Source organism: Artibeus jamaicensis, unplaced genomic scaffold, assembly GCF_021234435.1.
Source record: "Artibeus jamaicensis isolate MK-2021 breed Jamaican fruit bat unplaced genomic scaffold, CSHL_Jam_final contig_944, whole genome shotgun sequence".
NCBI classification, from domain to species: Eukaryota; Metazoa; Chordata; class Mammalia; order Chiroptera; family Phyllostomidae; genus Artibeus; species Artibeus jamaicensis.
In genome coordinates this window covers 1,746,921-1,770,564 of record NW_026522020.1, presented here as the reverse complement: position 1 = coordinate 1,770,564, position 23,644 = coordinate 1,746,921, and the positions used below count along the sequence as shown (strand labels likewise).

The window sequence follows — 23,644 nt, the reverse complement described above, 5'->3', positions numbered from 1 at the left end:
GAAGCCCCGTCGCCCAGAGCAACACATCCTCTCTTGCTGTTGTGTAACAGTGGCCACAGCCATCCCTGGGAAAGCAAACTGAACTCTGGGCGCCTGGAGTGAGTGGTGTGGGAAAGGTGGCCTTGGCCATGTCCCTGACCCTGATCTAGTCCCCTGATCCTGTATGGACCAGCTCAGCAAAGTCTTTGCGATGCGTAAGGCTGCAGCGAGACCACAGTTTGTGGCTCTCAATACCCCACTGTCATTGCGGGAGCCGTCAGATGCCTTGACTGAACAAAGCAGGGACGTGGATGGGGACGTGATGGCAATGCGGGGCCTCGTCCCAGGGTTCCCTAGTGGTGCCAAGGGCTCCGACGCCTCCGTGCCGATAACAGCCCTGAGTCAAACATCTGCACAGACCAGGACCAACAGGCCTCCCCGAACCCGGAGCTTCAGGCCTCCCAGGTCTGCCCCGAGTGGGGTGTGCTGTGAAGTCAGGCTCCCTGCATCCTGCTTCTCGGGGCACCAGGCGGAGTATCAAGTGGAGCTTCTCTACCAGACTCGGTCCAGCTCGGGGCTGGCAGTGCAGGAATAGCAACCATGTACCAGACACACTCACACACACACTCATACACACACACACACACACGCCACCAAGCCCACGGATGTCCCAGGCAGTGCCCCCCACCACAGGCAACAGCCTGGAGCTCTGGTGTAAGTGACTTTGGGGGCCACCTTCCCGAGCCTTCGGAGGCTGAACTACTTCCGACATTTTCGGTCCAGCAGTCCGGGCCCGAGTGTGTGTTCTTGGCATTTGCTTGTTCATTCATTTGTTTGACAAGTGATTTTTAGGGGAAGGTGGGGAGAGGGAAGGGGCCTGCTGGAGCTGCGGGCCTGTCTATGGACACAAGCTGTAGTAAAAGTTCAGCTTCAGCCCTGATTGATATGGCTCAGCGGATTGAGTGCAGGCCTGCCAACCGAAGGGTCACCAGTTTGATTCCCAGTCAGGGCACATGCCTGGGTTACAGGCCAGGTCCCCCCAGTGCAGGAGGGGATGCATGTGAGACAGCCACACCTCGATGCTTCTCCCCCTCTCTTCCTCCTTCCCTTCTCTCCTCTCTACAAATAAATAAAATCTTTTTAAAAATTCAGTTTCACAAAGTGCTCTGAGTACATCCCCAATGGTATCCTGGAACAGAAAAAGGACAGGAGTGGAAAACCGGGTGGAACCTGAAGGAAGTGCAGAGTTCGGTTAGTCGTAAGCCCCTGTGTTTGTCTCGTGGTGCTGACCACTGCACCGCGGTGGTGGGAGATGCTCGCACTGGGAGGAACGGGGTGAGGCGTTCGGGGACACTCCACACCATCTTCGTGACTTCTCTGTCAATCTAAAATGATTCCCCCCAAACAGTTTATCTAAAAAACTCAGTTCCAAAGTTTTACAGTCCAATATAACCTATTGACTTGGAGGTTTAACGAACAAACCTACTATGCTGTTCAACTTTTACATTTTGTTGAGATATAACCACACAGCAAGGGGCGCAAGTCTCATGTGAGCTGATCACTGCACACCCTCCTGACCAGCTCCAGGCCACACACAGGAAAGTTCCCAGCCCCCGGGAGCCATCCTCCAGCCCTTCCCACGAACAGTTCCCCTCCACCAGACCCAGCCACTCTCTGGACTTACATACCACAGGGTGGTTTCTCTGCTCTTGAACTTCCAATAAGGAGATCTTAAAGTATGCACTCTTTTGAATCTGCCTTCTTTCACTCGAGATACTGTCTAAAAACCAGCCATGTCATTGCACACAGCAGCAGTTCACTCTCCGATTACTGGGTAATATTCCATTGCATCAGGCTGCCCAGTGCAGTTACCATCGTGTTTCAGGGACGACTGGGCTGTTTCCAGGTTGGGACTCGCATGAATGAAGCTGCTGTAAATGTTTTCACTTGTGTGCTTAGGCCCTTTTCCTGGATGTGTGCTTCAGCGTGGCATTGCTCGGTCGTATGTAGTGCGCTTGTCTGTTCAGTTTTAGTAAAAACTACCGAGCCTCTCTCACACTAGTTACACTTCCTCCAGAAATGCAGCAGAGTTCTGGTTGCTTTGCATTCTTGCCACTGCTCGCTGCTGCCAGTGTTTCTAGTTCTAGTCATTCAAGTGTGTACATGTCTCAGGTTGTAACGTGCAGTTTCCTGACGACCGCGTGTGTGGCTGCCTTCAGGATATCCTCTTTTGTGAAGTGCCTGTTCAAGCCTTTTGCCCATTTTTATTTCAGTTTTTCTTTTTTTTATTGTAGTTGCTCTCTCTAGATTCTGGATACAAGTCCTTTGTCAGATGTACGTATAACAAATGCATTTTCCCATCTACAGCTTTTTGTTTCACCCCGAGTGGTATGTTTCTTTTTTCTTTTTTAATTTTTACTTATTTATCTTTTAGAGGGGAAGGGAAGGAGAGAGGGAGAGAAATATCAATGTATGGTTGCTTCTCTGCATCCCCTGCTGGGAACTGGCCTGCAACCCAGGCATGTGCCCTGACTGGGAATCGAACCACAATCTTTTTGTTTGAAGGCCCGCGCTCAATCCACTGAGCTACGCCAGCCAGGGCCCGAGTGGTATGTTTCAAAGAGTAGATCAGTTTAGCTTTAACCAAACCAACTCTAGCTTTTTAAAAATTCACATCAGAAGACTCTGGCGTTTGTATACGTTTGGAACTAGGAAAACTAGAGATCATCTGTGCCAATGGTTCTTAAGTCTTGTGGCCACTAGAATAACTTGAGGAGCTTTTGGAAAAAAATACTGATGCCTGGGTCCCCACACCAAGAGATTATGAATCAGTGGGTCAGGGCTGGAGTCCCAGAATCAGCCTGGTTTAAAAGCTCCCCAGGGAATTCAAACAAGCAGTTGGAATTGAGACGCACCAGCCTCTGTGATGGGTGGGGGTCTAACACAGGAATGTTCTGCTTGGCCAGATACCCTCTCCTAGTCTGCCTCACTCATGACCCTGGACAGGAAATAAACTCTTCCAGAGTGGTTAGAGGTGGCCAGTCCCCAGTAAGATCCTCAGTGGGTCTTTCTCTCTTAAACCTCTCTGCTTGCCTGGGACGAGCTTGGTTAATGCCCATTGTGTTGGTGTGATAATTAATAGCACTGCTCTCGCAGAAGTGACCTGATTTGGATAGTGCACAGTGGGACTGCTCACCCTTGAGGGTGTGTGGCCTCTCACCTGCACGCCCTTCACTCGCCTTCCTCACTCCGCCTCAGACCCCTCACTCCGCCCCCACCAGCTGCCCTGGCAGGTGTGCAGGATACCAGGTGGGCATCTCCGAAGCAGAGGGGCCTGTCCCAGCAACAGCCAGGCCCTAATTCCCCATCTTTCCAGCTGGATTTATTAAAACCCCACAAGGAGAAGCAGCCTCCAGGCAAGAGGCTAGTCCCGGGAGCCACACCCAGCACCAAAGCCACAGCTCCAGTTCCACTCACTGTGAAAATTCTACCTACCCACTGCCTGGCCACATGGGACACTGCTCAACTGCACCAACCACCGCCTTTGTGCCTTTGTCATTGACCCCTCTGTCACCAGATTGCCTGGCTGATTCAATAGGTAAGAGAGCCAACTCTTCCACAGGGACACGTGACCGAAGTCCCTGAAGACCCCGGAGCTCAGATAGGTGTCAGCGTCACCCTTTCTCCTCTGTCTCCACCTCCACCTGGTGACATAGCTGTCACCATGAAGACTGCGTGCCCCAGAGCAGCTCTGTGTCACAGACGTGCATTCAACAGCTCAATCCCTGCCGCCCCCTCCACACTTCGGAGTCATCTGATTGATCAGAATTTCATCTGTACCTTTAGCCTCGTCACCTGCACAAAAATAACTTCTTATAACTGCAGTGGACTGAACAGCGGCCCCCAAAGACACGCCCAGGTCCTAACTCTCAGAATCAGTGAGTGTGGCCTTATTTGGAAAAGAGTCTTTGCCGATGTAATTAAGTGAAGGCTTACCCTGGATTGTCCAGGTGCTCCCTACGTCCAATGACAGGTGTGCTGGCAAGGGACAGAAGAGGTGCCGTGGGAAGAGGAGAAAGGCATCAGAAGACAGAGGCATTAAAGTGACGGAGCCGTGAGCCGGGAAGGCCTGGGGCCACGGAAGCCAGAAGAGGCCCGGAAGGATCCTGCCCTAGAGACTTGGTGGGGGGGGAGGAAGTGTGGAGTACAGCCTTTCGGACACCCAGACTGTGGACATGCAGCCTCCAGACCTGTGAGAGAGCACATTTCTGTTGTTTTAGCCGGCAGCTTTGTGGTGACTTCGCGGCAGCCCTGGGAAACTGGTCCGATGGCTTCAGTGAGCTCAATTTCTCTAGACGCTGGCTTTCCTCCCTTTCAAGCTGTCCCCACCCGTCTGCCTGAGCAGACGCACACAGACACACTCCAGTACACCCACAGCCGCACGTCTCTGCTCACTGACGGCATTGTCTCGGCCTTTCCCCAGACACGTCTCTCCCCAAGAAGAAGTGGGATGCGCTGGATACTTTATTGAGATGTGCACAGGAGCCGGGGCTGAGAGCACACGGAGCTCTCTGCGCCTGCCCCAGCGAGATGCCCTGGGAAGCCAGGCTCCTTTGGTTTCTGGGTTGAAAACAGAATCTTCTGAGAAGGTGAAACAGCCAAGGAGGACGGGGCCAAAGACAGACCTCACACTTTCGACGATGGGAACCAAGAGCACCTGCGAGGTCAGAGGCAGACCCATCGGTCTCTCGGTCGGGGGGAACAAGAATTGGGGTGGGGGGGCAGCACCGGGCAGGCTCACTGAGGTGAAAATTCAGCTGGGAAGGCTTGTTTCAGGGTGAACAGGAGGAAGATGATCTCCTCATAGTTATCAGATTCGTACAGACACCCAAACTGGGGTGAGCCATCGGGGCCGACACCCAGGCTCTGCAGGTCTGAGTAGGCGCAGCTGCCGTGGGCCAGCAGCGCGGGCTGGGACCAGGCCTCGGGGGCCGGAGGCCGCGTGTTGAGGTAGGCGCCCAGGTCGGACCTCTGCTGGGGGTCGGTCGGGTGAGTGTATAGCAGCCACTTGTCCGAGGAGCCTGACCCTGCTCTGGGGCTGGGGAAGCTGACGATGCTGCCGTGGCAGCCGTGGGGGGGCTCCACCAGCTTCTGCACCGGCTGGATGCCGCTGAAATCGAGCCCGTCGTTGGTGCTCTCGGCCTGAACCCTGGCGTGGAGGAGGCTTCTAGCATTCAGATACACCACCCTCTGTTTCGCACCCCCGACCTCGGCCACCTGGCACTCCAGGGTGTCCGGGGCCACAAAGTTGCCTCTTTCCCACGTGAGCCCGTGGTCGTGGCTGATGAAGCAGAAGGCGAAGGGGCTGGGCTGCAGGTGGGCATGCAGGTTCCGGTAGGCGTAGGCGGGCACCAGCAGGCTCTGCTCCCCGTTCTGCAGCTGCAGACAGTGCCCCGGGCCCACCGCGAACGTGGCCCACTCCTTGTGGGCGGGGCCGATGGCAGAGCCCGTGAGGTCTCTGGCTGGGCTCCAGGACCTCCCGTGGTCCGTGCTGGTGACTTGGCACAGCCGTGTCCTGTTGACCTTGGTGTGGAGCTGGTGGTGCTCAGAGACCTGCCCGGGGACGGCAATGAAGAAGAGGAAGAGGATCCCTGTCTTCTCGTCATACAAGGGGCTTGGGTTCATGGACCGGTGGCCCTCCAGCTGGGCTTGGGCCACCACCTCCTGAGCGTGCCACTGAATGTGAGGAGAGGAGAGAAGAGAAGCGCTGCTTTAACGTGACCGGTGACAATGACCGGAGCTGACTCTGGGTGGGGACATCTCATGGGGTTCGGTCCCAGGTCCTCGAGGAAAAGCGTTCACCCAGCACCCCCACACTGCCTCCCAGAGCTCCCCTCACTCGCTCCAACGCAGCCCCCGAATGGCCGTTGCCTGTTCCCACTGACACGGGTCACAGGGAACCAACACTGGGCTTAGAAGAACTTTTATTCTAAGTTAACAATGGTCACAGAGGCCATTTGGGCATGAGCCATTCCCAGCTTTGCATGGTTCCCTAACCGAGCCGCCCCAGCCAATGTCCATCCCGGGAAAGCGAAGACCGGGCATTGACTGCGATCGTCTGACTTGCGTGGGGCCGACTGTGACAGTCACCTCCCGTCCTCTACATATCACACTCTGGTCACGCAGCCTGGTCTGGGGGCATCTCCATGACACTAAGGGTCACGCAGAGCTTCTGTGATTCCCGAGTCTATGCCATCCGTGTGGCCCCTCTGCCATCTATCGCATCCAGTCACAGCTGTCCCTAGAGAGTGATTCTGAAGGCAGATTCTGTCGGGAGCCTTACATCATCTCTTCTACCCTAACCCCCACTCCTGGGGGCTGGGTCAGGGGAGCCCCATCTTACGTCTGGACAATGAGAAGCTTAGATAGGATACAGGTGTTGTCCAAGGCCATACCTCTGGGAAATGACAGAACTAGGACTTGAACCCAGGTCCATCTGCTTCCAACCCCATGCTCTGAACTGCTGCTATGCCACAAGGACCACAGAGTAACGACGATATTGATATTAAACCCTGTGTACGTGATACACCAGCCTTGGGTCTTTGTCAAAATCAATGACTTGCTCTGCGTGCTGGAACTTGGGGACACAGCAATCACTCCCACCCTTCCCAGCCCTCACTCCCCAGGTTAATTTCACTCAAAGGACACAACCCCAGTTACGTGATAAACTAGCCCTCCCTCAGGTTCTCAGTAACAAAGGAAAACCTTTCTGAACATCGGCTTCCCAGGACTGGTCTGGCCACGACCTGAAGCCGATGCTGCTGGGCCACCAGGACTTGGTCCTGGTGAACCCAGGTTTTCTGGGCGACCCTTTGGGGCCACTTGCTCTGCCTCATTCACGATAAGGATGGGTTTCCATGTCCCTTTCCACTCTGTCCCCAGATCCCAGCCATCTAAGGGGGGCATGGTCCCCGTATTTCCAGTGGGACTATTGAAGCCTCATCCCGCCGTACCTGCACCTGGTGGGTGGGCGCACTGTAGCTCCCCCTGCGCAGGACGATCAGCTCAGCGTGCTCGTCCTTCTTGCTCACACGCTTTTCCGCGAAGGCCAGGAGGGTCTTCTGCTGCGGCAGGTAGAGCAGAGCAGGGATTCTGTAGGCGTGGGTTCCCGACCTGAACACTCTCTCCTTCTGCAGGACGGGGCAGGGTGCCATGGGGCCTGGGGAGGAACAGAAAGGGTCCCCTGCAGTCGCATCCTGAGGTGGGCCCAAGCCATCCTTCCAGGCAGGGGGTGCCCATGCCATGGGCAAGCCGTCCGAGGCTGCAGGCCTGTCCTCCTTCCCCACGGGATTTGTCCCCCTTATCACCTTCCAAGGTCCTGTCTACCGGCTCTGCACATGTCTGCCTTGGAGTCTGGCGGAGCTCTGTCCATGAGAACAGAGCCATCCGTTTGGGGGAAGGGGATTTGGGAAAGTATATTTTGTGCTGAGTTTTTATTCTAAGTTAACAAACCTCATTAGGACGAGTCTGTGATAACCTTCAAGTGCTTTTGCCAATCAAATGCTAAGCCTTGGGTTGGACAGGAGGCCTTGCCAAGTGACATTCTGCAGCTGTCAGACTGCCAGAGAATGACACATATGTGCTTTTTATAACTGCAGAGCCCTGGAAAGTCACCTTAGAGAAAAAGGAAAAAGCAGGGGAAAACCTTGCCTCCCCGGGCTTGCTGCCGCCCGAGGCTGTGTTCCCCGCCACCCCCAGCGTGTGGGCTCAACCCAGGGCCAGGGAGGCGCGTCTGGAATGAGAGACGGAGGCTCCTGACAACTCGCCTGGGCTGGGAGGGTCCTCCAGAGGTACAAAAAGAATAAACATTAAAAAACAAGCATTTGGCCAAAAGGGGTAGGAGGTGGGCAGAGATAACTTGGTGACCTTGTGTGACAGTGGCTTCCTTGTTGGGCCACCTGGGACTCCAGTGGAGTTAGTGCAGGCTGCTGAGCAGGGTCCCTCAGCTGAAGAGACCCCCCTGCTGGTCATCCCCGGGAGGACCACAGCTGCCGCTGGCCTGCCCAGAACTCGAAGACCCGGCCCCTTGACCTCACTGGATGCTCTGCTGCGGACCCAGGCACAGGGCTCCGGAGGGCCGGCCCCTCCTCTGCGTGCCCTTCCCCACTGCTTGCATTTTCTCCTGCTGGGTATGTTATTATCTATTGACAACTTATTTAACACGTCCGAGAAACACATGCAAACCATCAGTACTGCAGCCAACCCGAGGCGAGCAGCATTGTTAGGACAGTGTCACAAAGTAAAAGTAGCAAGGGCAAAGGCCGCCAAGGTCAAAACGCAGGGCTGTCCAACTGTGGGGAAAAGGACTTAGTCTTTGTGACAAAATCTCGACCTGAAAAATTGGAGTCTGAGCAAAGGGGGTCCGGCAGCCAGAATGGTGGCTGGGGAAACTTTGTTACGAAATGTAAGTGAGAAGAAAACCAATGTGATTCAAAATGAAAATGAAAATGGAGGAAAGATTCAGCATAGCAGTAATGTCCCCTAGAAGATGGATTGGGATTTACTTGGGCTCCGGGGTGTTTGCTGGGGAGTGGGAATTGCCGGGCCGTGTGGGAATTCTGTGTGAGAATTCTGCCAGGCTGCTTCCCACGGCGCCTGGCCCAGCTCACACCCTGCCAGGGTTCCAGGATCTCCACCTCCTCCTTGAAAATTGCCCTCCCAGTGGGAGACTCTGGCTTTTGAAAATTGCTCTCCCAGTGGGTGTGAAGCTGTGATCCCCAGGACTAGTGATGTCAAGCATCTTTGCCTGTGCTCCTTGGCTAGCAGGAGTGGGATTTAACCTGGAGGCAATGGGAAGATTTGGAACGTGTTTAGGCAAGGGAGTGATCTCACCTGACTAATGAGTTTTTAGGAAGTCGCTCTTCTAGCTTCAGGGGACAGGGGGCAGAGGGTGATTCTGTTGCAATTTTCCCGGAGAGATAAGACAAAAGCCTGGAGAAGCAGACTCCGTGACAACAGAGAGGGGAGCCTGCCTCGTAGAGCAAAAACAGCAGAATTCACATGATTTGGAGGGAATTAGGGAGAATCTGGGAATGCCCGAGTGTTCTAGGTGGATTTGCACAGCACCTCTGACTGTTTCCTGCATTCCTCCTTTACACTCAGATCCTCCAGGGTAGAAACAAGGTTATCCTTCTGCCTAACTGTGCTCCAGCCTCGAGCCCTGCGTTGTTCTGGGAACTGAGGAAGCTGCGTGAATAAAACAAGCGAACCCCATGCCCCTAGTCTGCTAGTCCTGGTGTGTTTAGAGCCACAGCTGGCACAGGAGGGAGTGGGGTGGAGGAAAAGGGAACCTTTGGGTCCATTCTGGAGGGTTCTTCTCCACTCTCAGTTGCTCAGCACCAGCCCAAACTCACACATGTGTGGGTAATACCAGTCCCCAAATGTCTTCATGGTGATGATACCAAACACGTAAGTGGCCCTGGCCAAGTGCTGGGTACTCTTCAAGTACTGTGTAATATTTTTTTAATTGGAAGTTGTATTTACAAACTGTACTATTTACAATACAGCTGACAAATGGTCCTCACTCAGTCCCCACGACGTCCCCATGAAGGCAATGCTCTCTGTCATCTCCATTGTACGGCTGAGCAGACAGAGCTTGCCCAGCCCTTGGGCATCAAAGCTGGGTCTAGAGACACTTCTAACCCAGTCCTCCTCTGAAGCTGGGTTGGGGGTATAGGGAATCTGGAAAATGTCACCTTCCTGCACTTCATTACTTCCAGGGATGCATCGGCCCCCTGTGTAGGTGGCTACAATCGGCCCCAGCTCTGGCTCAAACATGGCAGCTGCTTCAGGCCGAGGTAGTGGAAAGAGAACTGTTAGGAATTGGATTCTGGGCCTCGGTTCGTGCCCATCAGGTTGTGTATCTCTGGGCAGGGACCTTCTCCCTGGGGTCTATCTTCTTGCCTGGCAGGAAGAGGGCTGGAGGAGGCGACCCTGAGGACCTGACCCCCGGGGGAGGCTGGGCGGGGCCTCAGCAGACAGACGATCAGAGAGTCAACAATGCCAGCCTTCACCCTGAGACACTGCCATTTTGTAGGTCAAAAATAGTTGAACAGTGGCAATTTCAGACAGTCCCATCTAAGGCTACCAGCGGCCGCAGTGGCTCGTAGCCTCGTGGGCCCCCAGCTCAGGGCGAAGCATCTCACACTGGGAAGCTCACTTCTCCCCACTCAGCCCGCAAGGCCTGCTCCCGCACTCCCAGCTCAGAGTGGGGAAGCTGAAGAGCGGGTCACGGAGGTGGCGGACGACTTCCTGGAGCTGGCGAATGTGGCGGATTTGAGCCTGGATCTGCCTTATTTCAGAACAGACGCCCCTAACCACCGGCCTCTCCTGCCACAGACCCCCAGCTGGGACTCTGAAGTCTCCTAACCAAAGGTTAGCGGTGGAGGGGCCCTGATTGCCTTGTCTCTCCTCCCGGGAGCACCGTGGCGGCTGGCATTCCCTCGCCTCCTTCAGGAGGACTCTGCCAATTCACAAATCCATGCTGAACACGCTCCATGGGCCGGGAGACAGGTAAACACCTGAGCCCTGGGCCAGCCTGCCAGGAGCCCTCAGCGATAAGTGGGAGGCAATGCTTCTGGGGAGCAGGACAGAGGCGGCTCTGCTGCGTTTCCCAGAGGAAGGGCCCTCGTCCTCGGGGCCGGTTTCGGGAGGAAGGCTGGCCTGTTGGCTGCCATGTTGAAATAACACCATTTCTCCGAAGAGCGGACGGAGCCTGCATGTGCTCTGCCTCAGCTCCAGCAAAGCAAGCGAGTGGGGCAGCCTCTTTCCCCCAAGAAAACCACAACTCCACCAGGCTGGACAACTCAGCTTGGTCCCTGGCCGGATCGCTCAGTGAGTTAGAGCGCCTTCCCGATGCACCGAGGTTGCAGGTTGGAGCCCTGGTCAGGGCATAAACAAGAAGCAACCGATGCATGCGTAAGTAAGTGGAACAATTTGGTGTTTCTCTCTCTCTCTAATTAATAAATAAAAATTTAAAAAACACAAACAAACACCCAAACAACTGTACTTGGGCCCAGGGCTCTGCGGGGATTCCCAGGCAAGAGGGGCTCTCGCGGCTCCCGGGCCAGGACCACTGAGCACCCTTCCTGAAGGTCAGACCCGCAATAACATGAAGGTAAAGCGAGACGTTTTCCCGAACTGGCTGATCTGAGCCTCCACCCCACATTTTCCATCCAGTGCGTCCTCTGGACACCCCCCAAAAAGTGGGTGACATCTCAGGGGTTGAGGGGCCGTACACTGGCACACTTAAAAATTACCGCCATCGGAGGCACCCCCGAGTATGGTGCGATCACCCCGTAATTACCTGGTACAGAAGAGTCCTGTTTATATCAACAAGGGGACAGGTGGGTGGATTCCGAGGGAAGCTGGACTTCTGGGAGAGAGGGTCCCAGATCGGATCCTGGGGCCCGGCTTGGAGATCAGCGTGCGTGAGCAGAGGCGGTGGGAACCCAGCTTCTAGAAGGTCAGGGCAGTTCCCCAGCTCCCCTGGCTTCACCCCGAGTCTCACAGCCTCCACCACTGAGTCCAGGCCTATAAACACCTGAGGGAGGCCCCGACTTTTGCCACCCACTCAACTGCCGCCCAGTTCCAGGGTGATGTCAGCGTACAGACCCAGCCCTGGCCCAGTTGGGATGCTGCCTCTCACGAACCTGGAAGGAGCCCTGTACGTAGTCATGCTGAATCAGAATGAGCCACAGGCCGCCCGAGTCAAGCTTACCTCTTGGATGGATGCGGCGGGCCAAGTGTGTGCGCATCAGGGACCTCCGACTTCCAGGGCCTGGGAGGGTCGGCAGGTGCAGCAGGGGCTGGGGCCACCCAGGCCTCCCCCAGCTTCTCTTCTGGTCTGCCCGGGCCAGCTGGGTGAGCAGGGCAGCTTTCTTGCTCTCTTGTGACCTCAGTTTCCTCCTCTGAAAAATGGGAGCAACAATGTCACGGGAGACGCCAAGCCGCCTGGGAGCAGACGGTGTGACTCGCCTGCTACTACAGCCCAGCACCTGCAGTGTCTGGGACATGTCACTGGTGCTCAACCCACACTCGCCAGCTGAGCGAATGGAGGAGCGAGGCTGCCTTTGCCGGCGGGGCCACCCCAACGGGTGAGCATTCACATGGCCCACCCAAAACCCTCACCCAGCACCAGCACGTGGACAGACACGGCAACGAGCCATGTGTTTCTGGGCCCCCCGCATCGTGCCTAACCAGACCCACCACGGCCCGAGCTCACTCCCAGGAGCAGAGTCCGTGGCTGGCACACAGTCAGAAAGTAAGATGGCCCACCTCACCCCAGTCCACTGCCAGGGTGGAGGAGGCTGCGGGAGCTGGAAAAATCAGAAGGCAGTCCATTCCGTTCAAAGGGCGCTTCTTAGTCAAGAACGGAGGGATGAGGGAGGTCCCCCCTAACCTATTCCCCTTCTCTGCTGGACAAAGATCTTTCCCAGCTTCTTCAGCTCTGGACGGTTCCTGTGGTTCGGAGCCTAGAGCAGCAACAACTCGGGGACTCTTTCCTGGGAGGCCAATGTGATGCCAGTTCTGGGCCCCCTTGTTCCTGCTCTGGTCTAACCTTCTTTCTCACAGCCATGGGCTGACCTTGGAATTATGTTTGAGAGCCCCACCCAAAGGCTGGCCCGTGTGAACGCCCTGATAAGCCCAGACCCCAGCACTCCCCACCCCCTACCCCCACTGGAGGTCCAAGAATGGCCTTGAAGTTGACGCTGTTACATGCATTCCGATTGCTCTCCCACTGATTCCCTGGGCCCAGAAGGGGGGTTTCAAAAGTGAGGTAAGTGTAGTTGGTTTCTTGAATCATAACTCATCCATAAAGTGAATTTTAGGCAGCTGGTGAATTAAAAGCATGTGTTAAAGATAATGCATGAGAAAATGCCGGGAACGTGTGAACTGTAATATAAAAGCAGGTACGTGACGGTGTATCAGCTACAGTCACACTTCTATAAATTTGTGTATTATATACTCAAAAATCTGTACAAAAAAAATCAACAAAACTTATATCGAAACATGTATTACTGCACTCCCAAAATGTAGCACGCTGCCTGGAACAGAAGAGGTATCTAGTGAGCACAGAATGAATAAATAAGTATCATCACCCATTTCTACCAGTGGGATTACAAAGGATGTTTCTTTACTTCCTCTACTCTTCCAGGCACAGATGATTTGATTATTAGTTTAAAAAGGCATTATTTTAAAAACAATCATAAGGAATATAATGACAGGCTTTGAAACTCAGCTTAAGATGCCTATTAACTCTACCCTGGCCGGGCCATCAAGTGCTTTCAAAGGGGCTCAAAGAGCCCGTAAAAATGGGCTTGACTCAGTGTGAGAACATAACTCATGTCTGACTCCAAAGGATCGATCGATTAAGAGTTCCAGAATATTCCACATGTGCATGTAGTCAGCCAACACCACGCTCGGGGAGAAGAGAAAGATCAAGGATGAGGCCCCAGAGCTCCCCATGCTTCTTGCCTACATGGGGGACGAAGACGAACACCCAGGGGATGGAAGCCAGTGACGGTGGGCACCCAGAGGTGGAGGGGTGGACTGTGGTGGGGATAGTGATAAAGAGGAAGAAGCACTGAGAACAGGGGTAGTCAGGAGGACTCCCTGGAGGAAAGGGTATGACCTGGGCTAGACCAGGAAGAGAAGTCAAATTCACAGAAACAGAGCTAGAATGTTCCAGCAGGAGAGCACAGGCCAGCGCACAGTGGGTGCTCAGTTGGCGTGTGAGGAAGCAAGGCGGTGCGCCACGGCTGGCTGGGGTCACCAGTACTTTTGGAATCTCTGGGGCTTTGGGGGCTTTCCCTTACCTTCAGTGTTCTGTCGTCCCACTGTCTGGGTCACCGGATGGGATTCATTTTATCCAGCTCGTCTAGGAGTCCACATGCTTTCCAGACTCAGAGTGCACGCCCCTCTTCAATTTTGGAAGTCTCTCTGTCGTTGAAGCTTGTACGTTGCCTCCCCTCCTCTCGCTCCTTCAGGATAGCCTATTAAATGTGTATTTGGTTTTTGTGCTATGTTCTCCAGATGCCTTTTGACTAATTTTTCACATTTTCCACCTCTTTGCTTCCTGGTGCTCCATTCAGGGTAATTTTCTCAGATAGACCTTCTGAATCGTTAAATCTAGTGTGTCTAGCTAAGAGGTTTTTTATTAATGCAATGCTTTTTATTTCCATAATCTCTAGCTCGTCCTTCTTTGAATTTCCTTTTTAATAGACTAATTTCCTCAGCATTAAAAAGCAATGAGCTAGGAAGCCATGAAAACCCTACATGCGTGTGACTCAGCGGAAGAAGCCAATCCGACAGGGCTGCAGCCGCGTGGTTCCAGCTCTGCGACCTTCTGGAAAAGGCAGAGCTGCGGATGCTGAACAGATCAGTGACTTCCGGGGTTGGGGGCGGGGCTGAGTAGGAGCCGTGCAAGCAATTTTTAGGGCAGTGAAAATACTCCTCGCATACCACCCTAATGGACATGGCACCGTGCGTGTGTCCAAACACACAACACCGAGTGAACCCTGCTGTGAACAACGGACGTGGGTGGTGGTGATGTGTTGGGGGAGGCCCATCAGTTACAACAACTGCACCGCTGTGGTGGGGAGGCTGGTGATGGGGGAGGCCGGGCACGTGTGGGGGCAGGGAGTACCGTATTTTGCTGTGTATAATGCACACTTTTTCCCCACATTCTTGAGGGAAAAATGAGGATGCACGTATACACGGGTGTAACGATTACCCACCGTGGGTAGAATGAATCCTGTGCACAAAAGCGTGGGCACACGTCATACACAGCAAAACCTGGTGTATAAAACGTGGTATATTCCCTGCTATACAGGGAATCTCTGTGCCTGCCCCTCAATCTGGCCGTGAACCTAAGACTGCACTGAAAAATGAAAGTCTTAAATTTTAAAAAAATGACTAGCTATTTTTGTTTTACAGATTTTACTCATTCATCTCTTTAAGCACCTTAAACATACTATTTTTTTTACTCTTTTTATATTAGTTTTTGTTTCTCTTTCCTCATGTGTGAACTCCATGTTTGTGGGAGGCTTTTGTTCATATCAGACTTCCTCAAATGCTTTATAGTGTATTACAATACTATTTTTAATGTTTTTATTTTTGTGTGTATTTTATTGTTGTTCACTTACACTTTTCCCCATTTTTCCCCATTACTCTCCCCGGCCCTGCCCAACCCTCACCTCTCACATTCCATCCTCCCCCCGCGTTGTCTGTGTCCATGGGTCCTTTTTCCTTGACTTGACCCTTCCCCTTCCTTAATGATTCATATTCTTTTACGTTCTTCATATTGGTCTTCCCCACATGTTTTATAATTGCCGTGTGCGAGCTCACCCTCCGTGGGAATCATCTTCCGGGTGTGGCGGTGGAGGCGCTCCCCAGGTAGTCCCACCCGCGCCCCGGGTCGTGGACACCTCCCCACTCTGTCTCTTCCTGCTTCTTTGGGACTCACACTTCCTCAGCTATCTGTCTTGGTGTCTATCTTACAGTTGCTATACTTCATGAGTGGTGAAGTGTAAGCCCCACGTGCAAGGCCCACGTGCAAGCCCAGCTTGTTCTCTGTTTTCTTGAAGGTGATCTGGTTTCTGCTCATGGCCTAGGACATTTTTTAACTCACAAGCTGTAACTTCTCTCCTGGCTTCCTGCTGCCTTCAGGTCCAAAGGCTGTGATTCCCGCTCTCCCATAACTGTCAAATTCAGTACACCCCGGCTGCGTGTGCGAGGGCCCCAAAAGCACCCGCTCCCCAGGGTAGATGGAGAGCTACCTGAGAATTGCCTGTCCGTTTATGGCACCTAGAGACTTCACTTTCTTGACCTCGATAGCAAATATGTAGTCACATGACATACATATGGTATATACGTATATGCGATAAATCTATCTCTAATAGATTCAGCATGTCTGTGTGCTCAGGAAATTTCTTGTGGCCTTGGGCAGGCTATTTAACTCCTACCTGTCTGGCTTTCGCATCAGAAGACTGCAGCGGTGACCGGACAAGTTAGTTCACGTGAAGTGTGCAGAATGAACCCTGACCCAAGGGTGGGCACCGGCGATACGGCAACTGTTCATGCACTTCTGCTCTGTTCTTCTTCTTGACCAGGCCTAGTCCTACGCCCTTACATATGTCAAATGTGTTTTTAAAATAACAGCACAATTTTTAAAAAGTTCAAACATTTAAATTTCTCTCCTCTGCAGAGTCCCAACAGCAAACTTCACACAGGAAGTTAGTAGATAATCTTTCAAAAAAATTCTCTTACAATGAATTAAACTTATTACACTCGAATGTTCAATTCCCATTAGTGCCCAATTATCATAATCACCTTTAAATAATGGGCTTACCATTATTAAGTTCACTAATGATCTATCATAAGTTATTACCCAGAAAACATTACAAAAGGTTCTGGTCAAGAGCATCTCAGGTCTTGAGAAGGGTTGCTCCCGTCTTAGCCAGTCAGGCTGCTATCAAAGTGCCACAGAGCAGAGGCAGGGGGCGAGGATGGGGAGGCGGGGGGGCTTCTAAATGACAGAAATTAACTTCTCGCAATTCGGGAGACTGGGAGGTCCAAGATCAAGCCCTGGCAGATTCTGTTTCTGGGGAGAGCCCACTTCCTGGTGCAGAGCTGGTCTCCTCCCTCCAGCGGAAGGGGCACAGGGGCTCCCCGGGCTGTCCCTTAGAGGGGCACTAGCCACATCCAGTAGGGCTCCCTCCTCAGGCCCCCTGAGCACCTCCCACAGGTCCCGCCTCCTAATGCCATCACCTTGGGAGTTCGGTTTCAACACATCAATTTTGAGGGGACACAAACATTCAGTCTGTGGCCGTCAGGATCACCCCAGAATATCCCTACAGCAGAATGACAAATGATCAGTAAAAGAGTGAAGTGTTTAAGGTGTGCTGCATTGAAACACTGCCAAGGCAATGGAGACGGAGGAGGACCTATACGTTGTGGTCCAGCCTAAATAAAACACAGGCATGGGTGTGTGCTTGCGTGCGTCGTGTGTGAGAGAGAGAGAGAGATTATGAGATTTTGTAGAGAGAACATTTCTAGGATGTTCACGAAACTGTGAACAGAGGTTATGTAAAATGTTTTTGAGAAGAAAGTGACGAGCTCAGGGCGGTGCCGGCACCCTCACGTGGCGGATGGGGTGGGATGGGGTGGGATGGGGTGGGAAGTACTGGGAACAGCCAGTAGAGAGAGAACCCAGGAGACCGCGGCCCGGGTCAGGGCTGCCTGGGCCGGCTCGGAGGCAGAGAGGGTGTACAGGAGGGACAACAAAACAACATTCATGTTCACGGTGTTCCCAGTGGTACCCCCAGGGCCTAGCACACTATCCACACCTGCCAGGCACCCCACAAATGTGCAAAATGGATGGTCTCCCATGTAAAAACGCACAGTTCCAGCTCCCAAAGGCATCTGTCCGTGTGCCTCAGGAGGCAAACCCCGCAGACCCTGTCCCCCCTTCCCGGAGCTCACTCACCCGGCCCTGGACCTCCGAGGGGTCAGGAGGTAGGGTCCACAGGCAGGCAAGGCCTGGGAGTGGGAATCGCAAGCGCAGCTCAGAGCTGGGCCCTGTGCACACGTGGCAGGAGAGGGGGTCTCCAGAGAGCTGGGGGGCCCTGCTGTCCTCAGGAGCTGAGGAGAAAGGAAAATTACTGGCGAGAAAGAAGGACCATCAGCCAAGAAAACCAGATCTAACCCTACACACACGCACGCACACACACACACACACATGCCCAGCTACCATCACTGGTTGCACTTAGGAGGTGCTTAAAATAGGTTTGTTTTTTTTTTTAACTGAGCAAGACAAAGAAAGAAGAGTGAGTAGGAGGAGAAGGAATCTCAAGGGTGTGGCATACGAGGACCAGTTGAAACAGAACCCATGTTCCTGAAGAACGGAGCATCCGGTGGAACTCCCCCCAAACCCCGGTATGTGAAGGCTCAGCTGGGAGCCTCCCGTGGTGGGCACAGTGACAGGGAAGCGGGAATGATGTATCATCCTGCCCTCTTCTGAGCCTGACATGGGGTCTGGCTTATAGTTTCCTGTTCAAATGTTTGTTAACATGGGCGGATGGATGGGTGGATGGATGGCAGGATGGGTAGGTGGGTGGAAGGATGGATGGAGGGTAGAGGGATGGATGAGAGACTACTTCTGTCTGGCTTTCAAAGGCAAAACTGAAACCAGTGTTGTATGGCAACCGGGCAGCTGTGATGGACAGCTCAGAGACAGCCCTCGGCAACCCTTCCTCCTGGTAGTTGCACCTCCTGTGCAAGCCTCTACCTCTGCGAGTTGGCTGTACCTGTTGACTGTACCTTGTGAGTAGAATACAGCAAAGTGATAGGATGTTACAGATGGTGACTTCCGTCTTCCTGGACGCTGTCTCTGCAGCACACGTTGGTGACGGGCTGCCACAGTGGAGAGGCCTCTGTGGTGGCCTCAGGCCGACGGCCAGTGAGGAGCCGGGGCCCTCAGTCTAAGAGCTCACACAGAGTGGAATGTCACCAATGACCCTGCCCTGTGCGTGCGGAAGGAGGTCCTCCCCCACGGAGATTTCAGATGCATCCGAGTCCTCTGGGCACATTCGCCTCGGCCTGTGAGGGACCTGGGTGGGGCCCCATCTAAGTTGGTCCCAGGGACTGTGGGAAACAAATGTGTGTTGTTTGTAGCCACCGAGTTTTGTGTTACTTTGCTGCCATTGATCCGTAGCTAATACAGTGGCTGATTTGAGTTTAACATAAAAATGGACATTGGCAAATGACTAGAGTGGTTAAGAGCCTAGGTCTTGGAACCAGGTGGCCTGAGATTGAATTCCGGGTCCCCAACTCACTAGCTGTGTGGCTTTGGTCAACTCTCTGATCCTCTGTTTCTGCATCTTTACAGTGAGCACAATTCTCTGCTCACAGAAGTCACACAAGGATCACATGAAGTGAGTATGTAAAATACTGAGCCCAGGACCTGTCATCGAATAGAAGGTAGCCATTACAAAACAATAATAATAATAATAATAATAATAAGTAATAAGTAATAATAGAGCACGTTCCCTCCCAAAGCAGCGAGTGCCCCATTTCCCAAAGTGGTCAAGCTGAGGTGTGATAGCCACATGCAGGAAGTGAATGGACCCCTAGAAGACTCTGAGCCCTTCCCCCAGCCTCAGATTCGAGAGCTTTGTTGCCCCAGCCAAGGCCAAGGGCAAGGGATCAGGGTGTGAGGGACCATCAGGGCTACCTACCACTCACCAGGGACCAGTTCCAGGTGTTGCCGGCCTTCAGCATGGGTGGCACCTTCCCTCCCACACAGCCGCTGGGGCAGGTATGTGGCTGCCACCCTCTCTGGACCCACAGGGCCCAGGAAGGTAAACACCCAGACAGGAAGTGATTGTCACGGGCATGGGGCCAGCTCAAGGCCGAGGCAGGTCTGAAGGTCAGGAATGCCTCGCAGGGATCCCTTTTCCAGCAAGGACGAAACGTCCACCTGCGGGCCCCCAGAGGCTGTGTGGACCTTGCTGGGGACAGGTCAGGCCAGCCTGCTCTGAGGCCCTGGACAGGACGGAGGACAGGAGAGGAAGAACTGTCCAAGAGACCCAACTCCAGGAGCTCCTCGCTGGCAGGTGAGCAAAGTTTTGGTATTTTTTTATCCACTGAGGTGAAGCAAGAAATGGAATGGAGGTTGCAGCCGGAACAGGATGGGGGAGAGCCCAGGCAGGTGTGTGAGGGAGAGGAGACCACCGTCCACCTGCTCATGGAGAGGCAGCTCCAAGAAGCTGCCTGTATTTTGCTGCCCAAATCCAGGCTAATCTCGGCTCAGGCACTATGCTTCCAGCCAGGACTCAGATTGACCAGCTTTGACCTGGGTTGATGTTTCCTTCCAGGCGCCTCTCCTGGGGTGGCTATGGGGCCAAGTGGGATAATAAACGGGACTGGTGCCCTGGCTGGTGTGGGAATCGATCCCTCATGGGTCTAATTCCCAATCAGGGCACACGCCTGGGTTGCAGGCCAGGTGCCCAGTAGGGGGCGCTCAAGAGGCGACCACACATTGATGTGTCTCTCTCCTTCCCTTCCCCTCTGTCTAAAAATAAATAAGTAAAATCTTAAAAACACAGGGCTGGCAACAGAATTTGTGGGGTCCCATGCAAAGGGAATATGCGGGACCCCTTATTTAAAACTTATTACAAATTTTGAGAATTAAGAACTGGAAAATTATTAAGAATGGCAGCAGCAGCACCTCAAACTAAGGGCGTGGCCCTTCTGAGAGCAGGTTCCTGTTTGGCCGCAGGAGCCACTGCCCCAGGCTCCAGCCCTAATGACAGACACTTGTGTATGCAAACTGCGAGGTGTCAGACAAACCGTGATTGCTCTGAGCCGGTGGCTCCAATCTCAGCTCAGCGAGCTCATCTGGGAGCCACAGCCAGGAAGTAACAGTTCCCCACAGGGCCACCCCTCTACATCGCCCCCTGCTGCTCAAGGCCCCATCTCCGAAGGACAGAGGGCCCCACCCCTCTGAACCTTCTGGACTGGGGACCTGACTGGCATTGAGCCAGAGCAAGGTGTGACTCATATGTCTGTGGACGCCGCTGTCTTAGATGGGGTGGGGGCGGGTTCTTCTTATCTGTCTGGATTCGAAGTTTGGGGCGCTCACAGTCACTGGCTAAAGAGAACTGGGTATGCGGCTCCCATCCTTCAGCCAGCTGTGCCGCGTTCGGACGGCAACACATTTCTGACTTTTGGAAAAACGCTTGTGTTACTGCAGTAAGACCGCCGGTGGGGACACGCCGATCACACCTTGTCATGTCTCCGTCCTCCCCTCTGCTTCTCCCTCCCCACTTCTCTGCCCGATTTTTCCTTTCCTTTTCACTCCGGCCACACCTCCTGCCGCCTTTGGCATCGTTTAGATTGCGCAGCAGACACCAGTGTCCCTGTGGGTGACTTAAACTTTCCAGTCCATGACAGCTGACAATAACCACTTGACCTCTTCCCGAAGTCCAAATTGTCTTAAAAACCCCACCCTTGAAGGGGTTCCCCACAGGAGAGTCTGGGTGACCCCAGGGGCCACAGACGTAGGGGAACCACTGTTTGCCTGTGGAGGACCTCTCTGGCCCAGGCCAGGGCAGCCCAGGACACCTGCCCCGGGCGACAGACCAGCCCGGAGAGTCGGGAGGTGAGGGGAGGCCAATTCTGCGGCCCGCGTGCTGGCTCCACCAGGCCCTGGAGCCACTGAGTGTCTCAACAGCCAGCGATCCCATCAGCCCTAGATCAGACACCCCAACTCCCAAGAGGGCTCTTTCGCCTCTTCCTGAGCCCAGTGCCTCCCCTCAAAGGGGTCAGCTCTGATTTTCTGAGGTTACCCCCAGCACCACCCTAAAATGGTAAAAATTCCTCCATCAAATCATTGCAGAGTGCCTTGGCAGGTGAGGCTTTAAAGGGGCACTAGGGGCACAGAGGGGGAGTCAGAAGCCAGAGGCCAAGTTAGAGGCCCTTCCTCTGCAAGGGGACCCAGAACACCCCCTGGTCCAGAAACAAGTATGGGGTCACAGGACTGAGAGGCACTTTGCCAGGTGAGCCAGGGGGTACATTTCTGAGCCTTTGGATCATCTCTATTCAGCTTGTGCCTAGAAGGGACTTTCTTTCTGGTCACCTGGAGCTCGCCTTTCCCCACGCCACCCAGGGGGCGGGGCTCTGCCTCTGGAAGTGCCCAGGGGAGCTGCACTCTTTGCCTCGGTTGACCGCAGGCCTTGAAGCCCAGCTCCAGTTCTTGAATGCTGAGGGAAAGACTTCTTTCCCACAGAGAACCATTTTTAGGAACTAGCTCTGGTTTTGGAAATGATGTTAAGGTTCTTAGTAGCTCAGTTGGTTAGAGCATCATCCTGACAGGCCGAGGTTGTGGGTTCGATCTCCAGTCAGGGCATATCAAGAACCAATCAATGAATGTATAAATGAGTGGAAGAACAAAACCGATGTTTCTCTCTTCCCCTCCACCTTCTTATTCTTTCTCAAATTAATAAAAAAAAAATTGTAAAGTCATCTGGCACATAGACAATTTTTTCTAGTGCCTGGGATACTGGAGCGGTTATCTGGAACTTTCCTTCCACAGCTTTCTGGCCTTTTTGGAACCAGTTCAGAGTCAAGATCAAAGGCACTTGCAGTCGGCTAACTTGGGTTCCAAGTCAAGGTTAAGACATGGAGAGATTCTAACTCGGGATCAACATGAAGCCATCTTGGGGTTCAGTCTAGGATACACAGACCCTCCAGGCCCTGTTTGGAGAAATGTTATTGCTGGTCACAGATTCATTCGCTGGAGAAATACCACAGAAGTTGCCAGAATAAAGTTAGGAGCACCAGGTCTGGAAGCTGCAGTGGCCCTCCTGTTACTGCCCAGCCCGAGGCTGGGCCTTTGTCTACTTCTATTGTTCCCCGAACCTCTCTCACCCTCTCACGCTGTGTCCTCAGGAAAGGCTGCCGGTTGTAGGTCCGAGTGCTCGGAAGAAGGGCAGAGAGCGCTAGTTGAGCAAGCACCCCTCCGCGTGGCCAGGCCGCCTCTACTGCCTGCTGCTGTGTGGCCTTGGCTGAGGCAGTCAACCTCTCTGAATCTCCAGGCCCTCCTCTGTACAAATGGGCGGAACGGGACAGGACTGTGACAATCACACAGGATTGCGCTGAAATCCAGTGAGGTGATGGGGAGAAAGCCCTCGGCACCCACCATTTAAGCTATCGTTATTGTGATAGTCCTGGGGAAAGAAGAGGAATCCTTCTTTTCCATAGAAAAGTGGACAGTGAGCACTGAACAGAACGTGTGCAGTGAGCTCTCAAATACAGAGAGAACTGGGGTCCTTTGAAGAGCACACCCCACCTGCCCCAAGCACCCTGAGGGGGCCCAGTGAGAACGCCTCCTCCCGATGGGGCCTGTCCGGCCTGCTGTTCGCAGGGGAGACTGCGCACCCCCAGGTTTCCCTCGGAGTGTGGGCACAGGGCCCCGGAATCACGACTGCCCTCCGGTGAAGAAGTGAAGGCACGGTTTCCTGGCAAGTGCAGATGCCGCTTCAATTTTTTTTTTAATGCTGGTATGGAAACAATTTGAGGAAATCAGCAGTGGGCCAAGCTCACAGACCTCGGGCCCCATCTGTAGAGGTGTGGGTTAGCTTTCCACGGCTGCTGTGATGAAGGACCGGGCACCGAGTGGCTTACAACAACACAGACGATTGCCTTACAGCTCCAGAAGGCACAAATCACTGCAGGTCTTGCTGGGGAAAACCTACGTGTGGGCAGGACTGCGCTCCTTTTGGAGGCTCCGGGGGAGTTAGTTTCTTTGCTTTCTTCAGCTGCATGGCCCACATTCCTGGCCTCGCAGCCTCCTCCTCTGTCTTCAAAGCCGGCAGCCTAGCCAGATGCTGGCGAGAGAAAGGGGTCAATGAATGAATGGAAGGCTCTGTGGACCTCGGGGTGCAGGCTGTGCGTGGAACGGGTGGTGCCCTGGAAGGTAGAGCACCAAGGAGCAGAGGATGAGGGGGGCTGGCAGCAGGCGGGGTCACGAGCAGCAGCCCCGGGGTTGGTCTAAGCTGAAAGCCATGGCCAGAGCTGGTCAACAGGGACTAAAGGAGAATTC

At 53.8% G+C, this 23,644-nt stretch overlaps 2 protein-coding genes across 3 annotated transcripts in view; one reads left to right on the top strand and one right to left on the bottom strand.

Moving 5' to 3' along the window:
* Positions 1-1,104: 1,104 nt before the first annotated feature.
* NEU2 (neuraminidase 2) lies at positions 1,105-19,382 on the bottom strand. 2 transcript variants are annotated; one of them, XM_053655251.1, is made up of 5 exons: positions 19,285-19,382; positions 13,857-14,033; positions 11,759-11,948; positions 6,993-7,198; positions 1,105-5,715 (listed from the first exon to the last, which is right to left on the bottom strand). In XM_053655251.1, exons 3-5 carry the CDS (start codon positions 11,793-11,795, stop codon positions 4,777-4,779), a joined length of 1,182 nt encoding a protein of 393 aa, XP_053511226.1. In that variant the 5' UTR covers positions 11,796-11,948; positions 13,857-14,033; positions 19,285-19,382; the 3' UTR covers positions 1,105-4,776. The 2 variants fall into 2 exon arrangements, with proteins under 2 accessions (XP_053511226.1, XP_053511225.1); XM_053655250.1 differs by lacking the exon at positions 19,285-19,382 and adding an exon at positions 16,005-16,654.
* Positions 19,383-19,439: 57 nt separating this feature from the next.
* Positions 19,440-23,644, top strand: part of NGEF (neuronal guanine nucleotide exchange factor) — an 82,567-nt gene continuing 78,362 nt past the window's right edge. Inside the window, exon 1 of the mRNA XM_037143996.2 lies at positions 19,440-19,655. The gene's annotated coding sequence lies outside the window, so the exon portion shown is untranslated. The remainder of the gene's footprint in view (positions 19,656-23,644) is intronic.